The sequence below is a fragment of the Pempheris klunzingeri genome, chromosome 20, assembly GCF_042242105.1.
Source record: "Pempheris klunzingeri isolate RE-2024b chromosome 20, fPemKlu1.hap1, whole genome shotgun sequence".
NCBI lineage: Eukaryota > Metazoa > Chordata > Actinopteri > Acropomatiformes > Pempheridae > Pempheris > Pempheris klunzingeri.
Genome location: NC_092031.1, coordinates 20,650,907 through 20,671,149, shown reverse-complemented (window position 1 = coordinate 20,671,149; position 20,243 = coordinate 20,650,907). Strand labels below are relative to the sequence as shown.

The following is a 20,243-nucleotide window of genomic DNA, read 5'->3' as shown; positions in this document are numbered from 1 at the left end:
TTCTATGTCCTCCTACATTTCTTTCCATAGATGACAGATATTCTGTCCTGTCCTCAATAATTGTACTTATTTCTAAGTCTCATTTCTCTTTCACGTGGAGGGTATTTTCTGCCTTGTTCGCTGTGGATATGTGAGATAGTGATGGTCTTTTTGTTAGATTGTTCCCCACCTCCAAAGTGGATGCTTAAGCATGAAACATTTATCACCTTTTCATCCTTCAGCGGAGAGAGGCCGCGTTCACGTCACGCCCGCCTGCAGGGGGCGCCGCTGTGGCGGCCTGCGGCCTGTTCCTCACCGCGCGGAACCTTCTACAACACGCTTGTTTCCACCCGCTGCACAAGGAAGTGACGCTTCCGTTCATTTCCGGGCCGGAGGTCAGGATACACATGTGAGATGTAAAGAAAGCTGGGTGTTAGTGGGAGCAGACAGCAGCAGGTTTACCTCCAGGTACGGCGACTAACGTTTTCTTCTTCTTTAAAAGCTACTAACGTGTCCAGAAAGACGTTGTCTCTGTCCGGGGACATGTTCCTTCTGTACAGCTGAACAGAACACACTGAATGTTAAAGAGGAATGAACCCAGAGGCTCTTAAATAGACACCAGAGTGACGTAAGTAACGCTGCTTTTGGATGGAGGGGGATATAAGGTATAAAAATCTACATTAGAGACTTCACTCCCAGTGAATATCATGTCATGTATTCCTTCTTGTCTTCCATGGTAATGCTCATAGGACAATGTTGTGTTCACTGTTTTGTAAACTCTAACTCTCTGGTGCATTCAGGTGCTTGTAGGAACGATGAATGAGGTCATTGACTCTGGGGTCTGTGGCCTGCTGCCCGGTCTCTCTGTGAAGATGCGCTCAAGTGAAAGTGTTTTTTTCTGCGTCAGTTGACAGGATGGACAGGAAAGTGAAGGAGCAGAAGAGACATCAGCAGAAGCACAGCGGCCCGAAGGCAGAGAGGAAGAAGCTGAGGAAGCAGGGAGGCTCCACAGAGCAGGATGAGAGGCGACGCAATCCCAAAGCGTTTGCGGTTCAGTCCGCTGTGCGCATGGCCAAGACCTTCCACAGGTCAGTCATCTTCTGATCTGTACTGCTGCACATCCGTCCCCTTTGGCAACCATGTTAGTTCGTGAATTTAAAGTGGGGAAAACCAATAATTAAGCTCTTTTCCAACAACTCCTCCTATATTTTGTTTTTTCTCAGGGCCCAGGACATAAAGGCCAAAAAGCATCACATCCCTCTTGTGGACCGGACTCCCCTGGAACCTCCACCAATTGTGATCGTAGTGGTCGGGCCCCCAAAGGTGGGCAAAAGCACCCTCATCCGCTGCCTAATAAAAAACTTCACCCGACAGAAGCTCGGGCACATATGTGGACCTGTAACCATCGTTTCAGGTAAGTTTGACTACCGTCTTCCTGTTGGTCGGTGTGCCACTTCAGTCAAGGCTGAAATATCTCACCAGATCTTGTAGAGTGTATTGCAGTAAAAGTGTCTCCGCAGACATGGCGGTAGAGGGCAGACAGGTGATGGGGAACAACATGCAGCGAAGGACTGCTGGCTGGATTCTAACTGTGCATGTTGTGATTCATGATCGGCTCCAACATCAGCAGAGTTAAAGCAGCAGAATTCCTGTGATCTTTACAGATTACCAGCCCTGTGCACTGTGGGGCATTTTAACCTTCGTGTTTCATTATGGTTCTGTGTCCAATAAGTGATGACCGTCTGTGCTCTTTAGGCAAGAAGCGCCGCCTCACTTTCATGGAGTGTAACAATGACATTAACACAATGATCGACCTCGCAAAAGTGGCTGACCTGGTGAGTTCTTCAATCAACAGTGAACAAGTATATTTGATGAAAGTACGAAGGAGTTGATTTCAGTGAGATGTGAAGCAGAATCACATAATAAAACAAGTTGTGTACGTTGTAATACAGTCAGCTTTCCATATTTTGTGGCCAGTATTGAAAGGCTTGTTAAGTTAGTCACTCAGGTGATACAATAACCTTTAAACTTTTAAAAACACATTGGCACATTGTGATATTAAGCTATACCTTGAATCGTAAATGCGTATGAATGAAGTATTACCAACTAAATGTAATGCATTGCTCTCTCTCCTCCAGGTTTTGATGTTGATCGATGCCAGCTTCGGCTTTGAGATGGAGACTTTTGAGTTTCTCAACATCTGTCAGGTACACGGCTTCCCTCGTGTCATGGGCGTGCTGACTCACCTGGATTCATTCAAGAACAACAAGACGCTGAGGAAGACCAAGAAAAACCTCAAACATCGCTTCTGGACTGAGGTCTACCAGGTAACCACGAAATGATCACATCTTCGCTGCTGAAAGTGCTCCCTCAGAAACAATCACGAGCACTGTGACAGTATGACCACGCGATAAAAGACCTGTACATGTGTGTTGTTTGAACCTGTCAGGGGGCCAAGCTGTTCTATCTGTCTGGTATGGTGTACGGTGAATATCAGACCCAGGAAGTTAAGAACCTCGGCCGCTTCATCTCGGTCATGAAGTTCCGTCCGCTGGCGTGGCAGACCTCCCACCCTTATGTGCTGGCTGACCGGTGAGTCATAACCCGACTCTGCAAACTCCTGATTCACGTGACTTTAATTTCACCGTGATGTTCAGATGTTTTGTTTCGATGGAGCAGTGAGTGTGTTATCAATATGTTTTGTTATCTGACTGTATTTTGCTGTTACTTTCTACTCAATCAAACATTTTCTCCTGTCTGCATCCAAACAGCATGGAGGACTTGACTGACCCTGAGAAGGTGAGGACAGACCCCAAATGTGACCGCACGGTGTCACTCTATGGCTACCTGCGAGGGACATATTTAAAAAACAAAGGCCAGGTCCATATCCCAGGTACATAAGCATAGTGCTAGTTATCTACGAAACCTTTTGCCCCGCGCGTCCTGTTGTCTAAAGCAAAAATGCTCCTGTACGTTGTTGCACTGTGCAGGTGTAGGAGACTTTCAGGTGGCAGATGTGAACTTCCTGCCAGACCCATGTCCACTGCCAGATGCTCAGAAGAAGAGAGCGCTGAATGAGAAGGAGCGTCTGCTCTATGCACCCATGGCAGGGGTCGGGGGAGTCGTGTACGATAAAGATGCTGTGTACATTGACCTTCCTGCTAACCACGTCAATCTACAGCAGGTGGGTGCGGGTGTGGGTGTGTGCTCGGTGGGGAAGTGTGTCTTTTGTGTATCATACAAGTATTGTTTGTATATGACGTAAAGTGTGTTCACCCTTCCCTGGTACAGGAGGAGCTTCGGCCCACGACAGAGCTGGTCCAGTCTCTTATTGACACACATGCCACTCTGGATGCCAAGATGGCCGCCAGTAAGGTGTCTCTCTTCAGCGGCTCCGCCACCCTGGACTCCACAGACATCAATGAGCAGAGCAGGTGAGACACCTCGGTTTCATTATCTTGTTTAGTAATGCGTTGAACATATCAATAATATGGTGATGTTGTGTTGGCAGCTCGTTGTGTTGCCCTCAAGTGGTCAAAGAAATGAGTTAATACCTTGTTAATGAGGTCAGGAGAGTCACCAGACTGCTTCAAGGTGATGGTAAATAATGAGACGTTCCAGCAGTGCTGTGTAGCACCAACGAGACAATAAGTTTCTTGCCCTCCTGCAGCCTCCACAGTCAGCAGAGCACCTTTGGGATGTGGTGAACGGGAGAAACATCCGACAAATGTGACCCTGTGATGCTACATGTCAATATGGAAGAGAAATTCTCATGGATGTTTCCAGCACCGTACTGAATCAGTGACACCAAGAAGTCAGCTCTGTCCTGGGGGTTGTGCCTAGTGTTAGGCAGGTGTACCAAATAAAGTGTAATAGTACGAAACAACCCTTTTTGCCTACTGCAGAAAATCGATTTGACAGAGAATGTAAACTTTTCTTGTTTTGTGTGTTAGACAGATGGAAGGTCCTCAGGAGGAGCAAGTGTGGGACCCTGACACCCAGAGACAGAGGAGGAAGGTGGTCTTCACTGAAGAGGAGGACGATGACGTTAGTGGCTCCAGTGATGATGATGATGATGATGATGATGAGGACGCCGACAGCGAAGACAGTGACGGGGATGGGCAGGAAGAGGATGAAGATGAAGACGAGGCTAACCTATCCACGTTTCTCAGAGAGGCGAGAGCCAAATCCGACGAGGCGGAGAAGAGGTCGGCAGCCAGCGCTCCCCCAGTGAAGAAACGGAAGGAAGAGGAGGAGGAGGAGGGGGGGGAGGTGCCGGTGTTTGCTGACAGCGAAGATGACCTGGAGAGGGGCGAAGAAGAGAGGGAGGCTGGGAGAGCAGGCGACTCTGGACACTGTTCTGAAGAGGACGAGGGAGAGAGTGATGATGATGATGAAGAGGAGGAGGAGGAGGAGGAGGAGGAGGAGGATGACGAAGAGTCAGAAAATGAATCAATGGAAGAGGAGGATGAAGCAGCTGACACTCCGAGGAAGCCATTATCGAGTGAGGAGGAGGAGGAGGAGGAAGAGCAGGGTAAATCTGTTTATTTACTTTGTTTCATTTTAGTGTGAGTGTGTAGAAAAGCTGCTTTAATCCTTTTTATTTTCCCCTTTAAGTGCGTCAGTAGTTGTATGTTCTGTTGTATGTAGTTGTATGTAGTTGTGTTTTCTGTGGACTTTGCCTTTTGATCCTCGACCTCACACCACAAAATCCCTTTAGTAGCCACTCTGGAGCTTTTGACCTCCGGAGTTTGCCCAGTTGTCATGAAATTGTGGCTCTCAAAATGTCATTTTTTTTACTTTATGGGCTTCTCGTCCACGTTAGTTTAACACGTGATGTTCAAAGTTTCTCGAGCACGGTTGGGTAAACTGGTGAAGATCATGTGATATCATTGAAAGCTCCAGAATGAGAATGCTTTGTCATGTGCTAAAGAAGTTCAGCTTTATCACTCAGTTATTCAGCCTCCCTGCAGATTAAATGTACTGGCAACATTTACAAACTTTCAGCTGTGTTGAAATGAACAACTCAAACAAGAACAATCGGAAATAGCTCAACAGATGATATCACAGGTAGTTTCTCCAAATTCAACACAATCTGCCACTTTTAATGGCCACTGCGATCTCAGAATTATTCAACCCCTTCTTGACAAGCATCTTTAGAACTTGATAGAACATCCTTTTGCAAACGTAACACTTAACCAGACACCAGGTTCTGACAGCGTTCCTGAGGAATCTGAGCCCATTCCTCATAGACAACAGCCTCCAGCTCTCTAATATTCTTGGGTTTGTGTGCTGCAAACACCTTCTTCTAATCCCACCAGAGATTTTCTGTGGGATTCAAGCCATGCGACAATAACGGCCACTCTAGTATCTTCCAGGACTTTTTCTGAAGCCAAGCCTTGGTGGACTGTGAGGTGTGTTTGGGATTGTTGTCCTGTTGGAAGATCCAGTGATGCCCGAGCATCAGCTTCACAGGCGGCCTGATGTTTTCTCCTGGATTTCCTGACACTTGATTGAATCCATCTTACCCTCCAAACGCTGCAGGCTTCCAAGTACCAGAAGAAGTCACTCCACACAACAGAATCCCAAAACATCTGTGGCTTATTGAAATGGTTTTGAGCTTATTGGAGCCGACTTGTCTTGTACTTTTGGGTCAGTAGTGATGCAGCTACTGAGGCCCTTGATTAGATGTGCTCTTATGAGGAGTATTAATCGGGATGAATCATTTTGAGACTGTAGTCATCATTAAAAGTGGCATTTTGAGTTGAAGTTGGAGAAACCACCTGTGATTTGTTCTGTTGAGCTATTTAAATTGTCTGTGAGTGCAACTGTACATGCAAGATGTTACTGTACAGTTTGTTGTTTCATGTGTCTGTTGGAGCTGTTGGAGTTCTTTCAAGAGTCGAGCCGAGTTAGATTTGGTTCAGGACAGGGAATGTAAAGCTGGTCAAATGTAACATGAAAGAAGCTGCTGATGTATTTTGATGCCTAAGCTATGCCGGAGGTTCAGTGATTTTTATTTTTTTTTGTCCCTTGGTTGAGTTTAACCTCCCGTTTCCATCGACAGGTGCCCTGCAGTGGAAGGAGGGTCTGCAGCAGAAAGCATCAGAAGCATTTCTACGGCAACAAGAGGCTGCCCCCAATCTGAGAAAGCTGGTCTATGGTTCAGGTAGCCTGATTCTCTGGCCGCTTGTGCACATTGTATGAAAATCATGCACTTTTAAGGATGTACCATTAAATATGTGATAAGTTACTGTCAGCTGATGTGTCGGTCCAGCTCTAATTGGTGTTGGCATAGTGAAGTGTAGGCTACAAAATAGTGAGGTGACTAATGGAAGGTGTGTATTAAGCTGTATTTTGGCTTTTTGTAGAGAACGTTAGAGGTGCTGTGAACGTAGATTTCAGAACCGCATGATAATACATCTCTGATTTTCAGCATCTCTCGACAATCTTCTTTCTGCAGTTGCAGAGGCAGATGATTCTGAGGAGGAGGATGACGAGCTGGGTGGGCTGTTTCGAGTCAGTCGCCCTCAGAAGAGCAAAAGGGTCCAAGCGAATGCTCCCGACTGCTCCCGCTTCAACCCGGACACCTCCCACAACTGGGACTCGGAGGAGGTGCGGTGGCCATTAGCATACTGGGGATAGAGAGCCAGTTGTCTCTTAATGTGCTGAAGATGTGAGAACGAATCCAAAAAAAAAGGTGTTCACGTGATGATTTAATACTTAAAGGTTGCAATGCCTGTTTCATTCTAGATGCTGAACTCCATCAGGGACTGCTTTGTCACAGGGAAGTGGGAGGAGGGCCAAGACGCTGCCACACTGCTGAAGGAGGACGGTAAAGGAAGATGGCACCCAGCAACACACAAACACAGCTTTCAGATTTAAATTACAAACTATTATAATTACTGATTATTGTGATCAGACCCATGTGGGGGAGTTACTTTACGTAGTTCAGGCTGCAGATATCTCATCAGGGTTTCCCATTTAACGCATCTCCATCATGTTTTATATGACTTTAACTTTTTTTTTTTTTTTAATAATCTGAAGTGAGATTCTTTTTTGACCGTTGAAGCAAATGATCCACGTGGTAGTACCCTAACATATATGGTCTCTTGTTCTGTGTGTAGAGGAGCTGTATGGTGACTTTGAAGACTTGGAAACAGGAGAAGTCCACAAAGGCCAAAGTGGGCAGCAGGATCAGGCTGAGGTAGGTCCTTTTACATGGAAGAGGTGGAATCAAGATAGCTCGAAACATTATCGCAACATTTCTGCCTGATTGGTAAATAGTTTGGACTTCAGCGTTGTTGTGGACGCTGTGTTTAAAATGTACAATCTAAGGTTGGTTGCTCAGTTGTGTTAGTGGTCCTATAAAGTAGTATCTGCCCCACTGGAGTGTAATCATGGCCCCGAACTGTAGTTTCCTCTCTTCCCATTTCAAGTGTTCACTTTTTCTTATTCTGTTTGTAAATGTTTACTGGATCAAGTTCTGAGTGCACGTCCTTCGTAAAATATATAGAATCTTTTCTTTTAGTACTGTTATACGATGACACAAGTCAAATTTCGACCTAAAACGGCCTCGACAGTGTGAATGAAGCTTGTAAATACGAAAAACAGTTTACCTGATTGGAAAAAAATGTGTTTAAATCTAGAACTGGGTAAGGCTTCACAGCTCCTGACGACTCCTTCATACCTTTAGGTTTCTAAAGGTGTCTTTGTCTGCACATTATGACCAACAGGATAGTGACGATGATGAAGATGGTGACGATGAAGCTGCGGACAGTCTGGTGAAGGTGGACGATGACGAGGTCCAAAAGAACAAGCGCCTGGAGAAGAAACGCAGGCTGAAGGAGCGATTCGACTCAGAGTACGACGATGGAGATGCCACTTACTTCGATGATCTGAAGGAGGAGATGCAGAAGCAGGCCGAGGTACCACAACTGGTTCTGTTGGCCTACGTTCTTTAGATTTCTACAGGGTCCCTGTGGGTCATAGACCTTCTGGAAAGTCGTGAGTTTAAAGAAAGTTTGCTCCAGACAGGTAAAGTAAAGTGATTTCATAAATGAATGGAGCAAGTCGTGGGAAATCAGGGAATTTTTATATAAATTTAAAAACCTTTTTTTAAAAACTTACAAATTTGTGTATTCATCAAAACAATATTGTTTGTAATGTTAGTAATTTTCTTTTTTGGGGTTATTTCTGTTATCTAATATCTATTCTCTATCTATCTAGATTACTATCTAGATTATTATCTATCTATCTGGTAATACTATCTATCTAGTATCTGTAATAATAATTTTAAATTTTTAATATATCTTTTTTTTAAATTTTTTTATTCATACTTTTATATATTTATATTTATATTTTACTTTGTGTTTGAAGTGTATTCTTATTCTTATTCTTTTGGAGCTGTGTGTAACAAAAAGCAATTCCCCCCTGGGGATTATTAAAGGAATTCTGATTCTGATATCTCATGCGTTGGGACTGGCTATGGTTCCCTCAGCTTCCATTCTAATATCAGCTATCTAAAAAAACTTCCGTTTGTATATTCCTGGTTTATTTCTAAGAACATAGTTCTGAGAATATTTTTGTGCATCCTGCCCTTAGCTGAACAGGGCCGAGTTTGAGGATGTGGACGATGAGACCAGAGTGCAGTACGAAGGCTTCCGGCCCGGCATGTACGTCAGATTAGAAATCCCCTCACTACCCTGCGAGTTTGTCACCAACTTTGATCCCCATTATCCCATCATCCTCGGAGGCCTGGGCTCCAGTGAGGGCAACGTGGGATACCTGCAGGTATGTGCAATGCTTTCATTGTATTCTGACATGAGCACTTTGTTTGCCCATGACGACTACGAGTTCTTAGCTCTAAAGCTATTGGCTAAACTTTAAATGAACTCTCATTCATTTATCCAATCACATAGCCCGTTCACTTTGGGCCAAAGGGAGTTGTGATTCCAGCTGACATGAGAAATATCCCTAAATGTCCTCCTCAAATTTCAGTAACATTCTAAATGTGTGTCTGTCAGATGCGACTGAAGAAACATCGGTGGTACGGCCGCATCCTGAAGACACGGGACCCCCTCATCCTGTCTCTCGGCTGGAGGCGCTTTCAGACCATGCCGCTCTTTCACATCGAGGATCACAATGGACGCCATCGCCTGCTCAAATACACACCGCAGCACATGCACTGTGGGGCCTCCATCTGGGGTACGACCACACTGTTCACTGCTGGTGGCGATGAATTAGATTAGTAGTTTCATTATGTTTACTGAACAGCTGTGTGCATGCACATAATAATTAGATTCAGTCTTGGAATCAGAGTGAGACATTATTCTGATGACTACAAACTAGAATTAGGCCTAAAAAACGTACCTCTATGTTACTTTGTCAGAATTCAGCCTCGCACCAGATCAGTGTGTCATGATGCTGTGGTTTACTCCCTTTTGCTTGTTTTTGGAGTGCAGTTTTAAAGATGTTTTAAATTACCTTGTTTTAGTGACCTAACTTGCTGCTTGTAAGTGGACAAGAGCTCTATCAGCTCTATCAGCTCTATCAGCTCTATCTCATGACAGTAACCGATATTCTCTACCCCTTTGTCTCACTGAAGGTCCCATCACGCCACAGGGCACTGGCTTCCTGGCTGTGCAGTCAGTAGCAGGAGCTAAAGTAAGAAATGTATTCACCATTGCTACAGCAGTTAATGTTAGCGCGTTCAGTTCAAATTTAATGATGTAAAATGAATAAAATCCCCGGAGTGATAGAAGTGCTAACAACACCCAGTTGACAGCAGTGAGTGGTAAAGTGTCGGTATTGTTTGTCGTTGCATATATGACTCCAAGTCTGAAAAGTCTTGACTCAGTAATTCATGGAATCTCGTTGCAGACGCTTTAGGGCTGTTTTCTCTCCACAGGCTAATTTCCGGATTGCAGCCACAGGAGTCGTCCTGGACCTGGACAAGTCTGTGACTATTGTGAAGAAACTCAAACTAATTGGTTACCCCTACAAGATCTTTAAGAACACGTCTTTCATCAAGGTAGCAAGACTTACATTTATTTCTCCTTATGTTTGAACTTTAAATCTCATTTTTAATCACTAAAACAGGTGAAGCTGGATCTGATCAATCAATGATGCAGAAAGTCAACGTTGTATAGATATCATTTGCTCTAGAAACATTCTTTAGTGTTGGTTGTTAGTGTTTCTTCTTCGATAACTTGGAGGAACCTGAGGGCTGATCTGCAGGAGAATCAACAGCAGGGTTTCTTTTGATTTCTCCCACAAGAAAAAACTTGTGTTCAGTGACACCTGCAGTGCAGAGCTTTTGTCTCCCTCCTCTGGCAGTGAGAGCACTTACACAAACACTGTTGATGCAGTCTTATGACATACGGCTGCAGGCCCTGGTCATTAACTGCTTTCTTTTGTTTTATTAGAGTGCAGTCCTTCCTCTAAACACTTTCTTTTACACATTTTTTATCTGGACCATCAGAAACTTCTTTGGCTTTTCCATCATATTCCTAGTTGCTGTAGGTTAGCCTGACACTGTGCTGCTCCCTTCAGCATTTTGCAAAACTTCATTTGCACAATAGAACAGGATCAAACACACGATCCCCTCCAGGCTGCTGCAGCACCTGTTTTGTTGCTTTTTCTTCTCCAGCAGTAGCAGTAGAATAATACAAATACTAATTGTGTTTTGTGAACTCTCCGTCTGCGTCCACAGGGCATGTTCAACACAGTGCTGGAGGTAGCTAAATTTGAAGGTGCTTCTATACGAACGGTGTCGGGGGTCAGAGGTCAGATCAAGAAGGCGCTGTCGACACCACCAGGAGCTTACAGAGCCACGTTTGAGGACCGCCTGCTTATGAGCGGTGAGCATCTCTTTACCATCACATATGTACATTGTCATCTTGTAGTTATTACACGAAGGTGTCACAACACATTTGACAACGATTTATCGCTTCTGAAGGGTTCCTCTGTATTTGTGTCTTTGTATTGATGCCTTTTGTTCTGTGTGACTTGTTGCTGTGCAGACATTGTGTTCCTGCGCTCCTGGTATCCGGTGGCCGTTCCTCAGCTCTACAACCCCGTCACGTCTCTGCTGCTGCCTGTCGGTCAGAAGGACGACTGGGCGGGCATGCGGACCCTGGGGCAGCTCAAACATGACCTCGGCATCCACAACAAACCCAATGTGGACTCTCTGTACAAGGTAGGGAGGGCTCAGCCGGACAGATGGGTGATGGGTAAATGAAGGGTTAAGAGCAGTGTGTGTGTAAATATACATGTCTTTCCCTTACAGCCCGTGGCCCGAACCCAAAGGCGCTTCAACCCCCTCCATATCCCCAAGGAGCTCCAGAAGGCCCTGCCCTTCAAGAGCAAACCCAAACAGCAACAGCCCAAAGGAAAGACGCCCAGAGATCTCCAGAGGCCCAGCGTCATCAGAGAGCCCCACGAGAGGAAGGTGAGTAAAACCTGACCCCACAGTGGCAGTTAGGAGTGAGCATTAGTGACCAAACAGCAAATCACTGAAACAGCATTGTGCGTTCAAATCTCACCATTAAAATGTTGTCATGACTGATAAAAGCGATGGTCAAAACTTTTTTCTCTTGACTGGCTCCTTAAGGTGGCAGCCCTGCTCCAAGCTCTGAGCACAGTCCACAACTACAAGAGGAAGAAGAGCCACGTGGCACAGCACGCCAAACACAAGGAGTTCCTGCAGCAGAAGAAGAAAGATGAGGAAGCCAGGCTGAAGAGACAGAAGGAGGCAAATAAGAAAATGTACCGCATCATTGGCCAGAAAGAGCAGAAGAAGCAGAGGTCCAGTCTGAAGGGGGCGGCCCAGGATGACTAACGCACCCCATCTGGACTCATGAGGCAAAACCTCTGCAGACTGACTGAGACTGGTTCGGTTCTTTGGACCGCCGGTGTTTCATAACTTTGGCAGGCAATTCTTATTGTATGTTTCTAGATGTGTTGATAATGAAAAGCTACTGTAAAGAAAAAAAGTTCAGACTTTTTAATAAAACGTGTCACATGACACAGTGTTGGTGGTTGTGCTGGATTTCCACTTAGTCAAATGATCATTAACTTTACAGGTGACTCATAACCCCTAAAGGTTAGTCTAAAATGATCCCAAGGGCTGGTATTCATCCATGGCTGCCTGTTTAATGACTGATGATTGAAACCATGTGTTTGAGCAGTTATTAAACGCTCAGGATGTTACAATAATAAAAACATGTTATAGACTGACAGGAAGTAACGTGTTCTGTAGTTATACTGAACAAAAAGTGCCAGATGTAACTGAGATCTCGGCTTGTTTGCTAAAACCTCAGTACAGGTACGAAGTCAGAGTTCCCATTCTCTGTTCAAAGGCTGCAATCCACTGTGTTAAGAGGGTCTCATACCGAATGACTGAATTATGAATGAATGAACTGATATTGTCACCATGGCAATTTCCTTTGGTGAGTTGAAAGCAAAACCGTCTCCTGTTTGGACCATCATGGACCATCTCTGTCAGAAAAAGGAAAAGGTAGGAATGAAAAATATATATATATATATAATGATTGTAAAGTCAACATTTTAAATGTATGAGATGGACATAGATTCTAATTTTGACTTCAAAAGTCACAAGGTTGATTCATGATAAAACTTTGGGTTAGTAGGTTAAAAGTTTGACTTTTCTTAAACTTGAAATGAATATTCAAAGAATAAATTAGAGAGCTCAGCTATGTCAGCATAATATGCGCACACTTTTAAAGGAAATGGTTCAAATGTCATGGAGGATGACTTTCTGTGTAGCTGCCAGGGATAAGCGACTAAATGCTGCATGTCGTTGTGGTAGGGCTTTTATTGCGAAGGGCTTAGACCGGAAGAGGGGATGCTGCCACAGCCGGATCACAAACTGCCCCATAGAGGCGGCTGGTTGGAAAAGTTTGGGAACCAAGACCAAGCTGCTGGTCTTCAGACGGAGCGCAGGGCTGCTCTCCAGGCCCAGTCTTCACAGTATGGCTCCGACTAACGTCAGCCATCGGCAGGCTGCTCAAGCGGGTAAATGTCCTCTGCTTTCCCAGCGTCCCCTGCTAGCTGTTAGCCTGCGCTGCTACATGTGTGTGTGTGTGTGTGTGTGTGTGTGCTCTCACTGCACTTACATCACGTGTGTGTGTGTGACAGAGTGACAGAGAGCTGATTCTGACCAGTGTGTCAGTCACCATTCATCCATGACGGGGTGGGGGGGGTTTAGGTTAAAGTGACGAGGGCTCGTGCTGTCCTGTCACCCACCTGCTCTACACCCTAAACGTGCTGCGTCTCTCAGTTTATACACCTGGGCACCGTTTTAGGGTCTGAAATGACCTGAAGGTACAAACACTTTAGGAAATGATCCAGTAGATCGCATCGGGGCTGTGATGTAATCAGAGCTGCCAGGACGTCAGTGTGGTGTGGTGAGAGGTAGAGCAGCAGGAGGCCCTCGGGGACTCTCAGGGGTCAGCAAGTCTCCCCTAAACACTCAAACTTTAAACACAGATTTGCTCCAGCGAACTACAGATCTCCAATAAAACCATCAAGGCCTCAGAAGTGACTGTCCGCTGGACAGACAGACTTCTTATGTGCACTTAACAGAAATGGTTACAAAACCCACGCTGAAAGTGCCAGTTGAGTTCCAGACCCATCAAGGACATTAAAGTTAGACATCAGCTGGGGTGGCTGACCCCCTGGTTTGATTCCGGCCTGTGGCCCTTTGCTGCATGTCTTCCCCTCTCTCTCTCTCTCTCACCCGTTTCCGATTCATTCCACTGTCTCTCTCTCTAATAATAATCTCTAATGTCATATGTCTAGTTAGACATCATCTTAGAGGGCCATCATAGATCATGTGCACTAATGTACAAACACGAACCAATAAGATCTGTAGGGTGGCCGTTCAGTCTGCTAGGAGATGATCGCTGCCTGTGAAACAGGAAACCATCAAAATGCAGCCACATTGTTTTAATTCTTCTAATTTGTAGCTGGAAAGCCAGGTCAATAATCATGGTCAGTGTTGGATTAGTATGGCTGATCAATAGACTTCTAGACATCACAGGCTACTTGGAGACTTCTATTTATTGTATAGCTTCATACTCATTTAACTGTTTTGAACAACATTTTATACGGAGTAAAATGAAGAGTTGAGATGATCTGACAGCTGTTTAGCCTGTTAATTGGCAGCAACATATTTCACTCTTTTAAACCACAGCAGCCTACGTGGGCGCTGGGAGCTGCTTAGAGCTTCATAAATATAACGTTCCTGTGAAAAAACAATTTCAATAAAATCCAATAGTGCACAACACACCAAGTTAGAATAATAAATGATATACTGAGACAAGTGTATGGATCATCTGCTGTGTTACATTTGCTAGTGTGTGTTAATGCATCACCAGCAGAGTGGAGCCTTTGGGCTCCTGTGGACACAGTTTGCACTACTGTAACTACACAGCTTCTTTCAGTGGCATTACTACTGTACAGTAGTTACTGTACTACTGTTCAGCGCACAAGTTTGCCTGTGGAAGCTCTTCCCTCAGCTCAGAATCTACATCGCTCATAGCTTTTTGTTCTCTTAACAACCCCTCCACGTCTCCAATCTAATTTGAACACATTAGCTGAATAAAATAAAATAAAAAGGGCAGAATACATTGCTTGACACTGAAAAATTCCATTCCATTATCTATGCAGCTTCAGGGTCGCTGGAGAAGGTGTGTGTGTGTGTGTGTGTGGGGGGGGGGGGGGTTAAGTCATATTTGAGGTGAAACAGAAAATCCCAGGCAACATTAAAGATTCATGTGTTAGACTGACCTTCCCTCCACATACTTAGAGGCCTGCTGTCACTCACCAGACTGGCAGATGTAAGAAGTGTCTGCCCCATTAAAAATGAAAGCTATGTTTTGCTAATTAAGATTTACAGACAAATTCACCTATTTTGCACGTTTTACTTAATTTGCACCAAAACAATTGTGGATAACCTTAATTGTTGGCTTTCTGATAATCAGGGGAAGACACTGTTCTCTTTGTTTCTGAAGAAGATATGCATCTTTAGGTGAAGTGGGTGATCACACCAAATATTGATTTGATTTAGAATTTTTCTTCTGTTCCCTCACTTTGCAGTTTGTAAATTGCTAAAGATCCATCCATCTATCCATCCATTATCTATGCCGCTTATCCTTCAGGTTCAAGCCTGGATTCGAACCTGGAACAGTGCTACCCACCGTACCACCGCGCTGCCCATCGCTAAAATAATCGCTAAAAAACAATTAAATGTCTTTCTTCTTCTGCACAGTACTGTTTGTTTGCCAGCTTCTTGGTTTCTTTTTTTGTCTTAAATTTGTCTTACCGTTAATCCATTTGTAAGTTACTTATATTCTTTCCAGGATGCAGATGTCCGTTAGAGTCAGAGCTGCGAGCAGTGCTGCAGCAAAGGATCATGGTCTTGGACGGTGGTATGGGAACCATGATCCAGCAGCATAAGCTTGAAGAGGAAGATTTCAGGGGAGAGGAGTTCAAAGAGCACCATCTACCACTCAAGGGCAACAATGACCTTCTCAGTATCACACAGCCCCATATCATTTACAAAATACACAAGGTACTTCATCCCAGGAGGGAAAAGTAGGGCCTCTCTGCAGCCAGGCTTCTTTTGCTCACTTATCCTGAGTGATGTCAGCCATGCAGTTAAAAGATAACTCTGTTATTTTTAAACTTGGGCCACATTTGACATACACTACTCACAAAAAGTTAGGGATATTCGGCTTTCAGGTGAAATTTCAGGATGAACCACCACCAATACATTTCCTGCTTCAGTTAGAATTGGTATTTAAACAGTCCTCCTCATCCTGCTGTTCACATTCTGACATCATGAGACCAAGACGACACCTAACAGTTGATCAGCAGCACCTCAACACTGGAGGCTTCAAACAGGAAGTCCTCAGACGGAGGTGTTCACTGAGCTTAGAGGGTCACAGAGTGTCATCAGGAGGTTGGAACAGAGATACAGAGACTGGAAGAGTCACAGAAAGGAGAGGAGTGGACGTCCTTTGGCCACATCCCAATTTTACGTTTACCCTCGTTTACTCTTGTTAGATTTTCTTTCAATAAATTGTTTAAGATGAAGAAACTACCATTGCATGCTGATACTTAAATGTCCTACTTTCATGATATAATATCACTGTAGCATTAACTTTTTACATTTTCCATAAATTTCACCTGAAAGTCGAATTTCCCTAACTTTTTGTGAACCCTGTATTTTGGGTCCGAAGTGACAAGTAGGTTTTGATTGGTCTACTCGATCGCTGCAGCCTAGTAGTCACGAATAGACTGCAACGTAATACTTTGGGACAACTGCGCCTGTTTAAAGTCCGTCCACTAAAGGTGCGCCTACTAAAAATGCCACTGACGGGCTCAGATTATTATTTGAAGTGTCTAAAATCATTCCAGAAAAGATCTCTACAGAGATGGATCTTTGTCATTTTACCTTGCAGAACACAGGACTTTGTGTTGTTGCTTGAAAACACTAAAGTAGCACAGAGTAAGTATTCTGCTCCTGTGTTTCTCAAGTTAAATTACTGTTATTTTTCAGTGGAGTCTGGGGGCAATATGATGGCTGTTTTGGGGTTACCAAAAAAGGATCTTACAGGTCTGTCTCTGTCACAATAACAATCTCAGCCTCACATTGGCAAAAAAAAAAGCACTTTTAGTGAATGTGTTTTGATCAGGTGCAGTTGACCCAGTGGATTAAGTTGTAGCCATTGCCCCCATTTTGTGGCTGTCAGCTGAGGTGATCAACTGGAACAGCTCCAACACTTTTTTTTTGTACCTGCTTGTCATTTAAAACCCACAATATGTAAAAATAGAACCCCAGTTTAAAAATGCTGGAGTTATCCTTTAATTTCAGTTCTGTTTGTTGTGATTTTGAGAATCAACCCAATAACAATGAAGTAAATGGAGTTTTCTTTGTGTTGACAAATGTAAAGTGAACATGTCTTTCCATGAACAACATGGGGCCTCACTACTGAGAGGACATTCCCCATGGACACTGTCCTCAGTGTCTAACCTTTGCTCTCTGTGTTCAAAGGACTACCTGCTGGCGGGTGCTGACATCATAGAGACCAACACGTTCAGCAGCACCTCCACCGCCCAGGCAGACTATGGACTGGAACATATGGTACGATCTCCGATCCTCTACCGCACATATGTCAAACTCAAGGCCCGCGGGCCACATCCGGCCCGCGATACAATTATATACGGCCCGCGGGATAATTTCATGTGACTGTTAAGAATGGCCCGTCGGTAAACAGCACTCCCACCTCTAATACTACAAATCCCACAATGCACTGAACAGCTGCCGTGCTAGTCAGGACCCGTGCAGCAGGTATAATGACACACCGATCAGCAGATCAATGCCTCGATCAGCGCTGTTATAGTGACACTTCAGCTAGCCCCCCCAAAATAAATGGCTAAATGAAAAGTGGACTTTGAAAACAGAGACTTTCAAAGCAGGTGGGGGACAGAATTTTACCTGTTTGTCGATATCGGAGGTGAACCTGTGTGTCTTGTTAGTGGAGCTGATGTGGCCATAATTAAAGAATCTAAATATAAGACGACACTATGAGACAAAACATGAGGATAGTACAAAAAAGAAAAAAATTATTTAAAATTCTATTTATTTTATTGAGGAAAAGTTGTTGAAGTTTGGCTGTTTACATTCATATTTCTGGATAAAATATATATTATATTATATACTATAATAAAAGAGTCACTTTTAGAGTCTTCACTAAATGTTGAGCCCGTTTGGCCCGCGACTTAGACCGTCTTTTAAATTTTGGCCCTTTCTTTGATTGAGTTTGACCCCCCTGCTCTACCGGCACTAGACCACTGTGGAGCTCAGCTCTTGTGTGGTAGTAGAAACAAAGGCCGAGTACAGACTGACTAGTGTTAACTAATGAACACACTTCTCCAAACTAGACTTGCCTCCATTTCTACTTACAGCTGTGCACTCTTCACCTAGTTCCTAGTATTTCCTAAAGGACTCTGGGAAACTGAGTTCAGAGAGAGAGCCCTTGGTCCTCACCATTTGGTGGGCCCCAACAGTGTGTTGGAATATGAAACGTGATTGGTAGGTGTTCTCTAGGGACACATAGAGGACACAGGAAGTGACACGTAACTCTTTCATGCAGTGTCCGAAACGAGAATTCAGAACCACGTTGAACGGTTGGCGCCCGGCAACGGGACGCGGCCACCGCACGCCCCGACATGCGCAGATATGCGAGGGCCTGCTCAGCTTTAAATTACAATTGATTTGGCTCAGTTTTCACAAAATATCATCAATCTGCAAAACCTTTTAAACACAACAGCACCCTGACCATCCTAACTTTGATCTAAGAAAGTCCTATTACACAAAGTCCAAACATCTATATTAAATAAGTAAAATGGTCTATTAAATAAGTGTCAAACAGAAGCTGATTCTTATTAAAACAGCCGGTGATGGTGGTCTCTGCCGTACTTATTGAAATGTATGGCAGTGGTGGCACTTAGTTTTCAGTTTACTTACTGCGTCTGACACATCAGATGTGCACTAGATCGTGCCTTCATGAAGGTTACAATGTTGGTTTTTGTTGAAACTGTTTCAGAAGTTTGAGGTTTTTAAAGTCATTTTATTGAAGCGGAGTGCGTTATCCAGAGAAAGTAGGTGTTATCTAGCCAACACCTGCCATTATAACACAGTACGATTCAACAGCACCACAAACTACAGCCTCCAAAATGACCATCCAGTTGAGTCTACGCCTCTCTGAAACAGTTTCAACAAAAAGTGAACATTCTAACCATTATAGAGGTTGGGCTGCATGCAGGGTTTTTGTATTAGATTGCGTCAGGCTTGCTAGATATAGCTAGGTGTATTGTTGCTAAGAAAAAGTAGTGTGTTTTGATGCTACTGGTTCAGTTTATTAGACATAAAAAAGCTGCTTATTTATCTAGTTCATGATGATTTGTTACTTATTCTCACACTTTTTTGTAAGGAGTAACACTGTCAGCCTTGTTTCCAAGTTGTCCTCATAGTATTACCACAGCTATACTTTGTGTGCATAGCTTTAATGTGATTTCCAATTTTTGTGCACAATTCCCCAATGACAGGATGACAGTATATCCAGCTCTTTTTTGATCAAAAAGGATAAGATCTGTCACTTATTTGTCCTCATTAAAATGTAAATGTGTTGCAGACCTATCGCCTCAACAGGGCATCTGCAGAGCTGGCAAGGAGGGCAGCCAATGATGTCGCCAAACAAACCGGTGAGCTACAGTTTCAGTTGTACGGGAGCATATTGATATCAGGCACTAATGTATTGTTTAATGTTTAATGGTGTCTCATTGTACGATGATAAATATCTGTTCTCTTGCTGAGGTTTGCATTTTTTAATGTGCGTTTGGGTTTTGTACTGTGTCGTGTATTTGTCGTTGAGTTTTATGCATTTTAAAGACCCATCTAGGGACGGGCGCTGCAGATTCACTCTGGCTGGAAATGCTGTAGTGTGTGGCATGGGTTTATGCTTTATGTGTGTGTGTGTGTGTGTGTGTCTCCTATCAGGTTGTAAACGCTATGTGGCCGGGGCAGTGGGACCAACCAATAAAACCCTGTCTGTTTCCCCGTCTGTGGAGAGACCTGACTTCAGGAACATCAGTAAGATCACTTTTTTTTGTCTTAGTAGAGTGATGGAATGATGGTCCAAGAGTTGGACAGATGCCTTCAGCATGATCTAACATGATAGGTAAGATTTAATACATGGCATAACATTTAACTTTGACCCTCAAGTGACCACAGCAGTTTAGTATGGCCGTGTGTAAAAATCAGAGTAAATGTGGACAGTGTCCTTTGAGCAGTTTTGCCATTTCTGATGATGTATTTTCATACCTTGCAGTGCAACAGATTATATTGTCTTCAGTTTCAACGTTTCACCATGTGGATCAGCAAATATGTGAACTTCCTGAGCATCTTGGCTTAAAACTTGACAAAAAGACGTACAGAGGTGTTTAATGTTTCATCCAGCCCATTTACTTACTTGAGAGGGCAGAATATTAGAAACTCAAGTACAAGACCACAGCTACAGCCTGCTAATCAGCTGAGTTAACCCTCTGACAGCATCAATAAGTCAGTTGGTTGTTAGTTAAAGACATTAGTTGACAAGCAGCCGCAACATTGAATGAAAACTTAACTCAGTTAATTCTGGTTTGAACCTAATTTTAAAAAGGCCCAGCTCCTG

The 20,243-nt window shown here is 43.9% G+C and overlaps 2 protein-coding genes across 3 annotated transcripts in view; both read left to right on the top strand.

The window, feature by feature from the left end:
- The first annotated feature begins 368 nt into the window (after positions 1-368).
- bms1 (BMS1 ribosome biogenesis factor) lies at positions 369-12,007 on the top strand. Its single transcript, XM_070852506.1, has 23 exons — positions 369-447; positions 887-1,067; positions 1,203-1,393; positions 1,735-1,814; positions 2,118-2,306; positions 2,429-2,571; positions 2,751-2,872; positions 2,970-3,163; positions 3,271-3,413; positions 3,933-4,513; positions 6,047-6,148; positions 6,443-6,594; positions 6,733-6,814; positions 7,107-7,186; positions 7,716-7,907; positions 8,584-8,772; positions 9,006-9,186; positions 9,587-9,645; positions 9,890-10,012; positions 10,694-10,841; positions 11,004-11,179; positions 11,270-11,431; positions 11,594-12,007. Exons 2-23 carry the CDS (start codon positions 895-897, stop codon positions 11,819-11,821), a joined length of 3,690 nt encoding a protein of 1,229 aa, XP_070708607.1. The 5' UTR covers positions 369-447; positions 887-894; the 3' UTR covers positions 11,822-12,007.
- A 3,366-nt stretch (positions 12,008-15,373) lies between these two features.
- Positions 15,374-20,243, top strand: part of mtr (5-methyltetrahydrofolate-homocysteine methyltransferase) — a 30,502-nt gene continuing 25,632 nt past the window's right edge. The window contains exons 1-4 of one of the 2 annotated variants that reach the window (XM_070851622.1): positions 15,374-15,577; positions 17,063-17,152; positions 19,206-19,275; positions 19,571-19,663. In XM_070851622.1, coding sequence (XP_070707723.1) covers positions 15,419-15,577; positions 17,063-17,152; positions 19,206-19,275; positions 19,571-19,663 — 412 coding nt within the window. In that variant the 5' untranslated portion in view covers positions 15,374-15,418. Of the gene's footprint in view, positions 15,578-17,062; positions 17,153-19,205; positions 19,276-19,570; positions 19,664-20,243 lie in introns of those variants that run through there. The other variant, XM_070851623.1, reaches the window with a different exon arrangement.